A 13,980-nucleotide genomic window follows, 5' to 3' on the forward strand; every position below is an offset into this window, starting at 1 on the left:
AAAAAAACAAAAGGGAAAAGAAAAGGAAGGAGAAAAGAACCCTTAGGATGGAGAAAAACTCAAAGTTGACATTGTAAAGTATTTACATTGTACTTCTTTGTATCTCATTCGCTCAATGTCATAATTTTGGATAGTAACATTAACACATTCAAGCTCTTAAGCCTATATGAGATACAAAAACATAACATATATGTCTGTTATCTTTACTATGGACATGTTAATACATTTTGTTTATGGGGTTTCCCCATATATCCATAATATTTCTTTTATTTATTTATTATTATTTTTTCCAGGTTAATATAATTGACACTCCAGGCCATGTCGATTTCACCATTGAAGTAGAAAGGGCTCTACGTGTTCTTGATGGTGCCATACTTGTCCTTTGTAGTGTTGGTGGTGTACAAAGTCAGTCTATTACTGTTGATCGGCAAATGAGAAGATATGAAGTTCCTAGGGTTGCATTTATTAACAAACTTGATCGTATGGGAGCAGACCCATGGAAGGTCCTCAGCCAGGTGAATATTCACGTTCTGAACTTGCTATTATGCCAAGTGATGCTTTACACAGTTTAAGAGTGATTGGGGCGTCTGATCTTTGGATATTGAATTCATTTTGCTTCTTCCGCAGTCATGTTGTTTTTCCAGAGCTGGTTTACTTCTGATGGGATATAATGCTGTAGCTTTATAACTTTTTAAATTTTACCATAGTTCTATGAAGTTCATCTAATATTTGTTGATATTAGCTCCAACTTTGTAGTATGGAGAATAGAAGTTTCTGATCAAACGGTGTTTATAAGCCTTTTCAAACTTCATTGATTGCATATGGGTATTCGTCTCTAATAGCTCAAAGGTTTCTTTAGAGTTACTAATTAGTGGTTTATATGAATAAAATGAAAAAGAATCTCTATAGTTGTGAAAAGCCTCTGGAAGAAACCTGTTAGGACAGTTTCCTGATTAATCATTTTAAACTGTGAAGCACATTCTAGAAAGTCAATGCAATTTGATGAAGCATCATTGATGGAGATGAGGATCCCATGTTTGGGGTTCACTACCGAAGGAGGAAGAAGAAACAGGACTAAGAACAAGGTTTAGTTTTTGTTCCAACCTTGTACCACAGTGATTTGGTCAAGAAATCTCAAAAACCAGTTTCCCCCCCATTCTTTGGCAAAACCTGTTGAAACAAACAAAATAGGTCAAAATTTCGATCCATTCTGTTTGATAATCTGATTTTATTAAGTAACATTTTGCCCGATATTTCGGTGAAATGAAATATATTTTGCCGAAATTTCGGTCGGAATATTTACATTTCTCAGTATCACAGGCTTTTTTGATTTGATAACCTACGAAACCGAAATATTTTGCGAACGAGAAATCTCGAACCTTGCTATAAAGAGGTCATTTCAACCCTTAGGAAGTGCACTTCTGTCTCAATTTCTGTTCTCAATAAATTTTCTTTATTCGATGTTAATGAGTAGATCCTATGTTGCTAGGCAATCATTCTTCTTGTGATGCCTTTACTGGGTTTACTTACATTTGATGTTCTTTTGAGATAAGATGTGTGTTCATGAGATTGGGTTGGATTGGAAATTCCTTCACATATGTATTAAGTGACTGTGTATTCATATAGAATTTTGAGATATCAATGCTTAAATTAGGGACTTTATTTTGCAGGCAAGGTCTAAACTCCGACATCATAGTGCAGCAGTGCAAGTTCCTATAGGATTGGAAGAGGATTTTCAGGGTCTCGTGGACCTTGTCCAGTCAAAAGCTTTGTACTTTCATGGTTCCAGTGGGTATGTTCCATTATGCTCTTGGTTCTACTTAATTTGGACATTAGTTCTACATCTGCAACATGTTCTTCACTTCATGTTCTTCACTTCATGTTCTTCACTTCATGTTCTTCACTTCTACTACCTTGATTGTTTCTTATCTTTTTTCTCCTCCTTTTCTTAATAGTGAGAACATTGTCATCTCAGACATTCCTACCAATATGGAGGCTTTAGTTGCAGAAAAGCGGCGTGAACTAATAGAAGTGGTGTCTGAGGTTGATGATCAACTTGCTGAAGCTTTCCTTAATGATGAGCCTATATCGCCTAATGATCTTGAGGTGTGCTACAAAAGTATCTCTGTGTGAAGATCAATGTTTTTTTATTACTGTTTTGGGCCTGGGGGGTTTGTGTGGTATAGCATATATTCAATGCCCTGCTTTTGCAAGTATTTCCATGTTCGTATTTTTTGTATGGCCCCATTTGTTTGATGGATAAAAAGGGGTGGGAAACTTGTGAGGGTGGGTCCCACATGTGGGTTGGATTGACAAGAAAAGGGAAGGGAAGGGAAGGAAATAACGGAATATGAAATTTTTAGTGGGGAGGAAATGGAGGTGGGGTGGGATTCTATGGGAAAAAGAGGAAATTGGAGGAGGATAGAGAATTAGAGATGGACACGAAATCAATTTTTCCATAAGCACACACCCTTAGACTTTTGATTACTCAGAGATGTCTGTGTTATCCCGGTAAGATGGCTTGATTTGAAATGACAGATTGCTTCTTCCAAAGAATGGTTTGCTTGCAGTTCAATTAGATCTCTGGGTGAAAAGCATTTTACGTTCATCTCTAATGAAGTTGACAACCCTTCCAATAGGTGTTAGGCTACAACTCAATAGACAGGATCACAGTAGCTACCTAAAAACCAGAATTAGAGAAGATAAATAACTCACAATCGAATTGTCTGGTCACCTTCAAATTCTGGTTGAAGGAGGGCCTAATGAGGTGGAATGAATCCCCAAAATACGATATAAATCTGATGGTTAGATTAGGCTCAACCGATTAAGTTTCAGAAATAGCAAGTTAAAACAGCAGAAATTTAGTAACTTCAGTGATTTTGAATCCAGTGGTTAGATCTAAATTAAACTTGGACTCTATGTTTGGATAAATCCTGCAGAAAACAACAGCAGATTATTAGCTAATGAAGCTAATGATAGACGAGTTCCATTTTAATGGGACTCTAATCAAACAATCTCAGATTCAAAATTGAAAGCCATAGGGTGATAGAGACTAACCTTCTGTTGATGGATCTTAAGCAGAATTGAATTCTTAGGGCATCAATCAAGAACTGAAGAGTTTATATAAATTGACTAATATAATAAGACTGTAAGCTGAACAGTTACTTAAATATTACTGGAGGAGAAGAATAAAGAAGCAAAGAGGACTAAGCATCCCTTCTAGCCTCAACGGGAGTCCTACCAGTTAGGATTAAAGTATCGGTACTGGGTATCGTATTGTATCGGAGATATGCAAGGTCATAGTTGTCAAGGCAGTTTGCCTGGGGCCTAGGTAACTGTTGCCTTATTGCACAACATGTTGCCTTATATTTTGGCAGTAAATGTTTCTATATTTGTTATTTTATTTACTTAAGTTATTATCTTAAATAAGCAAATGTCCCCCCCTATTTGAATCTAATAAAAATAGTTTGAAAGTCAAATTCCGAAAGGATAAAAAGTCAACCTCTTAGTCTAAGGATAAAAATTGGATTTTGGTTGTAGGGGCAATTTTCAACTTTCAAAATGCTAGGGTTTTTCTCAATTCTGAAAATTTTGTAAATTTTATCATAGTAAAACAGTGCTAAAAACCAAAAGTGTGGTAAAATAATGTTTTGTTTTGATGTCCATAAAATTATTTTCATTCATCCGATTTTAACAGCATTGGTGTACTTTAAAATGAGTTTGACCGGAATATAGTTTGTTATTACAACTCATATTTAAGTAATCTTAAACTTGTTGGAAAGCTGGTTTTGTGCTATTCCTGATATAAAAGTCTCATGTAAAAATAAAATCATTTGACCAGTCAAAATTATTATAGAACAAGAGCATTTCCTCTAAATAATGTTGATTTGTTATGACTTACTGTGACCTAACATTGATTTTTTTATGATTTGATGTGGCTTGATGTTGATTTTCGATGACTTGATGTGACTTAATGTTGATTTTTGATGACTTGATGTGGCTTAATGTTGATTTCTTATGATACAAGGTATATGTAGCATATTAAATAACGTTAGAAAAGAGGAAAAATAAAAAATAACACTTGGTCGCTTTGTTCACCTTAAGGCAAGCGACTTGTTGCCTAAGTGCTTAGGCAATTCTCCAACGCCTTGGTTCGCCTGAGCGTCGTGACGAGTGACAAGATATACATGGAAATGGCCAAGATACACAGAAATACACTTTTGGAGCAAAGAACATTATAAATTAGCAATATATAACATTTATCACATTTAAACATTAAATTGGGGAATGACATATAATGGGACAAGTGCATTCAATTGAAATTGTTTTAAAGGATGAGATATCTTACACATACTGATATACAATATATGTAAATAAAATTTCCAACCCAATATTATTGTTGTTTGCAAAAAAATCAAAATTTTTTTTCTAGGGTTGAATACTTTTCGAATTTCTAAAAAATTTAAAATCTATGAACAAGTTGATGCAATAATTCATGTTCTATGCAATTTTTTAATTTAAGTAAAAACAAATTTCGCAAAAATGAAAATTCTAGCTTTTTCAACGTACCTGTCTTGCGCTATTTTTATCTTTAGACATCAGTTTCATTTTAGATTTTGAACTGTTTTTTATAAATGATTCAAAGCCCCAAGTCCAAAATGAAAGGGAGATTGATTGTGTAATTGTGCTTCAAAATTTGAAAACTTAAGTACCGCCAACAAGGACATACTTTGTCTCGAAAGTGAAATGGGTTCTATAGATACATATCTTAAGTATTAGTATGTATCGGCCAATACTTATGGGTACGTAAGGATACACTTTATTCTATTAGTACGTATTGTATCGACATCGACTGATACCAATACGTATAGATTGATACGATATGGACGGATACTTGAAACCATGCCCACTAGCCATTAAAGATATCTGGTATCCCACCACAAGCATTATATCACATGGCCGTTTGAATCTCACAGAATGAAAGTATCAGAAGCCAAATATTTTTATTCATAAAATTGTGTGGAGGGTCTAACCCTTGTGATGCTTTTATTCAATGACAGCACAGAGTTCCATGTTGTAGGTAGCATAATGCCGATTGGCATTGTTGAGTTTCTCATTGTAGAAGGCAATGGGGTGACTTCCTTGCATAAGTACTCCACCAATACCAACATGTGATGCGTTAATTGCTACCTCGAACACCTGATCAAAATCTGGTAGCCGTAAAATGAGATCTTCAATCATCTTTCGTTTAATATGCTGGAACGCTTTGGTAGCCGTGGGCGTCCACTTTAACTTCCCTTTGCTTTGCTTCATACATTCAGTGAGGCACAGTGATGGCGCTAGAATTTTTAGTAAACCTGCAATAAAATGAAGCAAGATTGTGGAAGCTTCAAACTTTGTTGAGGGTCTTTGGTACCGGCCAATCTAGGATTCTACTTTTAATCTTCTCCGGACTGGCCTTGGCACCTCTTGAAGTTACAATATATCCAAGGAGTACAGGCATATAATCAGTGTTCAAGGTTTCGCCAAATTTAGTGAAATATGGTGCAAAGATACAATATATCCAAGGAATATAAGTATATAACTAGTGTTCAAGGTTTCGCCAAATTTAGTGAAATATTTTGGTTTTGCAAGATGTCGAAATGAAACCGCATGAGATATGTAAAAAATGCAAGGTTTCGGTTGAAATTTTGTTGTTTCATGAAAATTTCAACAATGTGTACAGTTTCGGTTTCGTTTCCAGACAAACCTTTAATATAAAATATACAGTTTTGAATGAAATGGGTTGATAATTGTTCACCAATTTCGTTGGTTTCACAGGTATTGACTAAGATTTGTGGAAACATTTTTTTTTTGTGTGATATTTTGCTAAATCACACTCCCATATAAATGTGAAACAAGTTGTTGGGCACTAGTGGAATGCATCGAAACAACTATGTACTGCATTTGTGGAAGTTTTGTGCAAGATTTAAAGGTGAAGGTGTATCATTTATCAAAAAAATATCTTTTGCAAAAAATCATGGTAAGTACTACCAACCTAGGGTCCAAGTCAAACTACCATTTGGGATTTTTTTTTTTTTTAATAATCTAAGGGTTCCACTATGTTTGGAGGGCCTAAAATAGGGTTTTCTAGACGTTTCGGGACTTAATTTTGCTCATTTGGGCTTGAACCATCCACCAAAACATTCAATGTTTTAACCGAAATTTCATGGTTTTTGCAAAATTTCAGTTTCAAACCTGGTTGAAACCAGGCTTAAAACCGAAACCTGGAACCATGAATATAACCTTGGGTAGCATGACGAGCACTTCTTCAAGTTTACATATAGCTTTTTAGCTCAAAGTACTCTCATCATATGCCTCCAATACTCAAGATTTCCATACTCCTTGCTGTGTACTAGTATATTATCAAAGTAAACAATAAGAAATTTTCCAATAAAGGGTTGCAATACTTGAATCATAACATGCATGAATGTACTTGGTGTGTTGGTTAAGTTAACCCTTAATGGTGTTGATAGCGTGTCACGTCATGGTAACCGATCATCAACAACTTTCGATCTTGAATGCTCTGTTCCGCTCCTTGATCACTTTCTGGGAGGAGGCCTCCCTCTTTGGGTCATTGGAAAGGAGGACTCCTACTAACACTAGGAATTGTAAAATTAAACGAAAACCAACTATGAAAAGGTCAACATTTTATAAAGGATACTCCAAGCTATAGAAGGAATTAAATAAACAATAAAAATATACCGGAAAGAAAGATTCCACGACGTTGCTGTTGATGTATTACAGGATGCAGCACTGAGTCAACTCACGGAGTCACCAACTCAGTGAGGAGAAACTGCTTTGTTATTTTGTGAGTACTTTTTTAAAGTACCTATCTTGCTTCTGATCTGCATCAATCTCCTTGTACCATTTTGATGCCATCTTACATTATCCAATATGACCTTAATTTGGTGATTAGGATTTAGAATAGTAGATCATTTTCAGATTTGGCTTGTGGGTTTTTTCCTTCAGGGTGATTTTTGTGGAACTTTCATATTGCCACTGTATCTTCTCTGGATTTTCCCTTAACCTGAGTTGATTTGTGCTTCTGTTTTTCATTGTTTCTCCCTCGCAAAGAAAATCCTCAATTTACCCTTGTCCATTGAAGGTTCTTTTATGCATTTCCTGGATTTATAGTGCTGTCTTTGTTTTAGATCCATTATATCTCTTGCGCGAGAAAATTGATGTGCTTCTCCCCACCCAAAAAGATAGTCTATTCTTAGCTAAGGAGTTTATTCATTTGTGATTCATGTCTGGGTATTTAATTTAAAATTTCTACTGTGTAGATGGCAATCCGCAGGGCTACAATTGCACGCAAATTTGTACCAGTGTTCATGGGTAGCGCGTTCAAAAACAAGGTATTTCAGACATATTTGTTGCTCATGTAGCCTTCTCTTTTGGATTGTACTTCTGTTGCTATCATGATATTCAGGAAACTTTGGTTTGTAGTCAAGGTTGGCAATGCTTTGATTATTATAAGTGTTTTTTGATAGCCTCAAAGCAAATAGCAGAGTTTATGTTGGAGGGTGTTAGGTCATTCTGTGGAAGGATGTTTCATGTATATCATGTTAATTTGTTGCCTAAAGTATCCCATTAGCAGGTGGAATTTGAAATCGCATCCAAAGGCTTATTCCAAATTTTTTCTGTCTATTATTTCTTCAATTTGTGAATTTATTCTCACGAGTCTATTTTTGTTGATAACCCAGGGTCTATGTATAATGAGTTGCACCGATAATGATGATTCATGTTAAATGTTTATTTAACTTATTGGTGGTCTTATGGTTATGGGATTCTTGCAAAGGAGAAAAACTTTGCTGGAGAAAGATTTCAACTTTCTTCTGATATCTTCATGAATATAGGGCAATTTCATTGGGGTTGTTTATGGCCTTGATATTTTCTTTGCTACTCCCCAACTCAGAACAAGATGGAGTTTTCATTCTTGATGTTGAGTCCTTCATATTATTGTTGCCTGGTCCATATTGTGTTTCCATCCTCGTATTTTGACTCCAACATTAAATTTTTTCATATATGAAACTGTGAGATATCTATTGATCTTGCTGCTCACACTTCTGAATACAGGGAGTACAACCTCTGCTTGATGGGGTGATTAGTTATTTGCCATGTCCAGCTGAAGTTAGTAATTATGCTCTTGACCAAACCAAGAATGAAGAGAAGGTATACGGATTGTTGATTTCCTTGATGAGAAGGTTCTATCTGGATTTTCATTTTCTTCTATTCACATTTGGAATGTGAGTCGAGGGCTAAAGTATTTTCTTGCCGTTAGGTTACATTATCTGGAACTCCAGTTGGACCTCTTGTCGCATTAGCTTTCAAGTTGGAAGAAGGGCGTTTTGGTCAGTTGACTTATTTAAGGTACGTTTAATGTTTGTCTCCATTTCATTAAGTGTTTTTGGTACCTTTTATATTGTGTGGTGTCTTGCGATGAGACCAGGCATAAATATCTTGCTTTAATAAATGGAATTTTCTCATGGCAGGATCTACGAAGGTGTAATCCGAAAGGGTGACTTTATAATCAACATAAACACTGGCAAGAAAATTAAGGTATGTTGTTTTGACAAATGAGAAAAAGTATGTCATTGTTCTAGAATGTTTTTTGTTAAATGATTACAGATACAAATTTTGAGGTAATGTTGCAATTTTTCAAATTTGTAACCATTGAAGAGTAGTTGTTGTTGCTTATCAAGGCTAAATAAAAAGATAGATAAATAAAATGACAAGTAATCATTCTGCTCAACTATTCAACTAAGCCTTATCTCTACTAAATGGGGCTACAAGAATTCTGTTTCACTATTCAACTCTATTCCGGGCCAGTCGCGAGCCTGGGTAAAGGAGGTTGGTGATTCAGGTCAGCTGGCACTGTAAAAAACCTTGGCCCAATCTTCTGACATAGATTTTGAACTCATCTAGAAGTAATCCGCTGTAGTTTTTGTTGCTATCATCAAGAAAAAGGAGAATGGGTGTAAACAAAGAAGCTTTTGTTCATAATATATAGAAAAAAGGCTAAACACCTCATGGAAATTGATGCTTACACCTGATAAGATAGGCTAGACCCCTTCCTAAGCTAGGATCATCTCATTCCAATGTAAATGCCTTGGTAGATGAGCCAGCTAGTACTTTCCCTCATGTGAATATATTTTCACATTTCATAATTGAATAAATCTTTTATTCGAAACAAATTCTTTTTCTGGGAAGTCATACTCTTGACCATGCTGGGGACAAACTTGGGATGAAAAAGATATTACTATGTTCCTGATATTTGGGTCATTGCTAAGGATTTTTCCTTTTATGAATATGTTCCATACAATCAATTCACCTTTTCTCAAAGATTTTCAACCAAAATTCAGTATCATCAATTCTTCACTTGTTTATTTCGAAACGCCTCAAGGAATGACTTATAGTTTTTGTCTACATGTTTTCTTTCTTCATGCTGTAAATAGTAGCTCATTTTTCCTTTGAGATCATTAGTGTCTTCTTGGCAATTTGTCTAAATGTACTTAATTTTGTTTATCTTTTGGTTGCAGGTTCCTCGTTTGGTACGTATGCATTCTGATGAGATGGAGGTTAGTTTCGCCTTGTGTTGATCTCTTTTATTTTATTTTATTTTTGTTTATTTATTTATTATTATTATTTTTTTTTACGATTTCTCTACTGAAATTGATTTATATATCAAATGGGATGAAATTGAATGATTTCTACTGGAATCGAATATCCATGAGATTTGTCCTATTAAATCAGTTGTATTGCAAGTTGCAGCTCTAATGTGTGTTCACTTGTCAATATTTAAGTTGCATTTTTTTCCTTCCGTTTTCTCACTCAGTTCTGACCCAATAATTTTATTTCTGTTTATTGGTTTTAAATATTGCAGGACATTCAAGAGGCACATGCTGGGCAAATAGTTGCTGTATTTGGTGTGGATTGTGCATCAGGTATGCCCCCTCCAAATTTTGTGTTTTTGTGCTTTCTTCCTACACTGCTTTTTACAAACTCCTTTTGGTTTTTTTTGTCATCAGGAGACACCTTTACTGATGGATCAGTTAAATACACTATGACTTCTATGAGTGTCCCTGAGCCAGTAATGTCATTAGCTGTTTCACCTGTGTCCAAAGATTCTGGTGGACAAGTAAGCTCACTCCAAGATATATATTTGCTTATTTGGCATTCATTCTTTTTTCATTATTTTTTTTTTAAATTAAATGGTTTTCATTTGATTTTATTTGTGTCAGTTTTCGAAAGCACTGAATCGCTTTCAGAGAGAGGATCCAACTTTTCGTGTTGGTTTGGATGCTGAGAGTGGGCAGGTGTGTTTTTTTTTTCTTTTTTCCCTATTCCTTGAGAAAACTTCTAATGTGCCTTAAATAACATCATAAATGTTTCACTAACAGACAATAATTTCGGGAATGGGAGAGCTACATTTGGACATTTATGTTGAGCGCATGAGGAGGGAGTATAAGGTGCCGACCTTAGCTCTGTATGGTTCACTTACTTCGTGTTGTTCTTTCTGATGTGAAATGTGGTACCTGATTATAGAATTCTTCCTATTTGTTTTCTTGCTTCTGCTGGTATGAAGGTCGATGCAACTGTTGGAAAGCCTCGTGTTAACTTCAGAGAGACTGTTACTCGGCGTGCTGAATTTGATTATTTGCATAAGAAGCAAACTGGAGGACAGGGTCAGTATGGAAGAGTATGCGGGTATGGAACATGTGTCTCTTGTTATCGTCTTATTGGCTAAAATGTCTGAAATTAAAAATTCTATATGGATACCTCTTTAACACCAAACAGCCATTTGGTGATCATAACTGGTAGGGGTGTCAATTCCTAAACCGAACCGGTAAAACCGGCCGGACCGAACCGATAACAACCCGGACCGAACCGAACCGAAGCCTTATTGGTTCGGTTCGGTTTCAAGTATTGTAACCCCAAAACCAAACCGAACCGAACCGCACCGAAAACCGGATGAACCCGAAACCAAACCGAAACCGGCTCAAAACCCGGACCGAAACCGAAACCAAACCGGTAAGAAACCGAAACACTCCAAAATTCATTAAAAAAATTAAAATTTGAATAGTTTTATATACATTTGTATGGAAAATCGAATTCAAACTAGACCAAAAATCAAAACCAACCCGGTTACAAATCGATTTAAAAAATCGAAGTTCAACAATTCATCATTTGGTTGTTTCCTAATGGCTTCATACCGGTTTAAAAAACTGATCCAAACCGAAATGAACCTAATAAATCCAAACCGGTACCAACCCGAACCCAAACCGCACCGAAACCGACACCGGACCGAAACCGATAAATCCTTATTGGGTCGGTTTCGGTCTCTTCCAAACTCACACCGAAACCGGTGGAACCGGACCGAAACCGCACCGACCCGGACCGTTGACACCCCTAGCGATAGTAGACACTAGCTCACGATGCCATGATTCACTCTGAGACGATGGGTATGCACTTGACCTGAGTATGTGTCAGCCAATAGGAATAGACATGGTATTCAGGTGGTCAAAATTATTGGAAGCCTTTGTGATGGACAGAATCAGTCCAGTCAATCAACACATGTACAAATAACTCCGATAAGCTAAGTTGTGCATGTAAGGGTTGAATTATTCCCATTCACACCCCAAAACTTTGAGGGAAGCTTAACGTATAAGAAACCATTGATTGAGCTTCGCCCGCTTGTATTCAATGGTATGTATCTGTAAATTAATTATACATCATTGCCCATTTTATCATCACTAACCCACTAATTATTATAATGTTGATCATTTGTTCTATCTAATTATTTAGAATAGACAAGACTATTTACTCATGCTTGAGCATTTAAGTAAATTGGTTTATCCTGAGAGATAATACTCTTTCCCTAGTCGACTCTATGATACTCTTTATAAATTGCCAAGGGTTATAGACTATGTCATAATAATGATGTCACTTTATGAGATTGGAATTCCTTAAGTTAATAATGGATGTCTATTTCAATATCTTAACCATGTCACCGACTATAATTAGTGAAAAATTTTACTTCTGAAAAGTCAAGGCAATAGTAATGGCATTTGCAGTTTTCTCTTCATGTTCAATGCCCAATGGTCAAAACAAGAAGGAATCCGTGGGTGTGACCTATGTGTCAAGTACTATGGGGAAGAATGATACAAAGAATTGTCAGCTTTACTTAGCCATCTTATGAAAGTAACTAGATGAAATTTTTCATAAAACACTTGTCGTGTTTAAATATACTGTGTTGGTATGATCGACAACAGCATGATATGTATGGACTTCGGTTCCTCATGCATGTTTACAAACTAATTGTATGGTTTAAATATGACTGAATGTTTTATGAAAACTAAAAATCATCTTTTAACCAGGATTAGAACAGTTACCATGATATGATAATGAAAAAAAAAAATTATGTGTGCTCTAGTTAACTTCACATTTTTTGCGTTTGTTGTAAGGTTGTATAGAGTTGATAGAATTTATAAGTTGGGAGGGATAAACTTCCAGAATGTCTGAAGGAAAATCTTATGTCAACTTATAAGTCCTATTTATGAGGACATATAACCAAGTTTTTTTTCCAAAAGAGTTGTAGAGCTATTTATGTTTTTGAGTTAATTTATACTAATATAGATCATCCAGTAAATACTCTAGCTGATAAAGGTATGAGTGTTAACTCTTGATTAGATCAAGTGAGTATTTATCATATATTCTTTGGATTATCTAAAATAGTATAAGATCTCTAATTGAATTACCCGAAGACATCATATTGTATAATGTAATAAAAAGATCGAATTGGACATTGTAAGACAATGTTTGACATCTGTTTTATTAGCATTGTACTTTTAAAATAGCAATATTCATTTTGAACAAGTATCCATCTAAATTTATACCTAATGAGCCTTTTGAATAATAGAATGTGCGAAAACTTATTCTATGATTTCTTAAAGTATAGAGACCGTTTAGCTTAAATGCAAAAGCGGTTGACAAATAAGATGAAATATAATAATAAATAGCATAGGGTTTGATAATCCTATTTGACTGACTTTTCTAAGAGAACTATATTACATTGTGATATATTTTTGGGAGCATAGTATTGTTCTATGTGTACTAATTAAATCAATATTTGTAACTCACATGTTTTGTGCAATATCCTTGAATGTCTCAATGTCGTAGGAGGATAATTTTACTTCCTATTAACTATACATTCCATATAAAAGAGGATGACTATATAGAAAAGTTTTACAAATACATGTGGTTCTTCAAAATCAAACAAACTTTTGTTGAACCCAATGATTAAAGTATCAGTATCAGTCACCGTATCGATCTGCCAAAATTAAAATACGTATCGAAAATACGCTAAGATACGCTAAAGATACACACATAAATGGATAAGAAACATTTTTTTATACACTTTTATACAAAGAATTTGTTAAAAAAATCTATTGATAACATGTATTATGCATAAACACTAAATTGAGAATATCGCACTAAGAATTCAAGGTTTGTAGTCCCATAAATATAAAATCCTTATTCCCAACCTTGATTTCAACATTAGTTAAAGAGAAATATAGTTGGTAGCAACTTTGGAACAAAAACCTCTCAAAAATCGTGTTTTTCTAAAAAAATACCATCTTAGCCATTATATGACCATAGCACACTGTATTAGTATATACCGATACTCACCGATACATATCGATACTCACTAATATGTATCGATACCGATACGTACCGATCGATACATATCGATACTCACCGATACATACTGAAACATATATTTCACCTCGATTTTGTATTTTTCATAGAGTCGTATCGATGCATATCATATCGATGTGTATCAGTGGTGTATTGATGCATATCGGTATGTATCGTAAGATATATATCGATACAAAAGGATTTTAAAAATTTCATGTCTCGTATCGGTTAGTATCGTAT

General features: G+C 35.0%; 1 protein-coding gene across 1 annotated transcript in view; it reads left to right on the forward strand.

Moving 5' to 3' along the window:
* The window catches only part of LOC122080782 (elongation factor G-1, mitochondrial-like), a gene marked incomplete at its 3' end in the record, with an annotated part of 15,088 nt that extends 4,339 nt beyond the window's left edge, over positions 1 to 10,749 (forward strand). The window contains 13 exon segments of the mRNA XM_042647632.1: positions 294 to 515; positions 1,671 to 1,792; positions 1,956 to 2,106; positions 7,326 to 7,397; positions 8,119 to 8,214; positions 8,324 to 8,412; positions 8,535 to 8,601; positions 9,582 to 9,620; positions 9,926 to 9,986; positions 10,071 to 10,180; positions 10,284 to 10,358; positions 10,443 to 10,511; positions 10,628 to 10,749. Of these exon segments, the coding sequence (XP_042503566.1) occupies positions 294 to 515; positions 1,671 to 1,792; positions 1,956 to 2,106; positions 7,326 to 7,397; positions 8,119 to 8,214; positions 8,324 to 8,412; positions 8,535 to 8,601; positions 9,582 to 9,620; positions 9,926 to 9,986; positions 10,071 to 10,180; positions 10,284 to 10,358; positions 10,443 to 10,511; positions 10,628 to 10,749 (1,295 nt within the window).
* Between the last annotated feature and the right edge of the window lie 3,231 nt (positions 10,750 to 13,980).

The sequence above is a fragment of the Macadamia integrifolia genome, chromosome 6, assembly GCF_013358625.1.
Source record: "Macadamia integrifolia cultivar HAES 741 chromosome 6, SCU_Mint_v3, whole genome shotgun sequence".
Classification (NCBI taxonomy): Eukaryota; Viridiplantae; Streptophyta; class Magnoliopsida; order Proteales; family Proteaceae; genus Macadamia; species Macadamia integrifolia.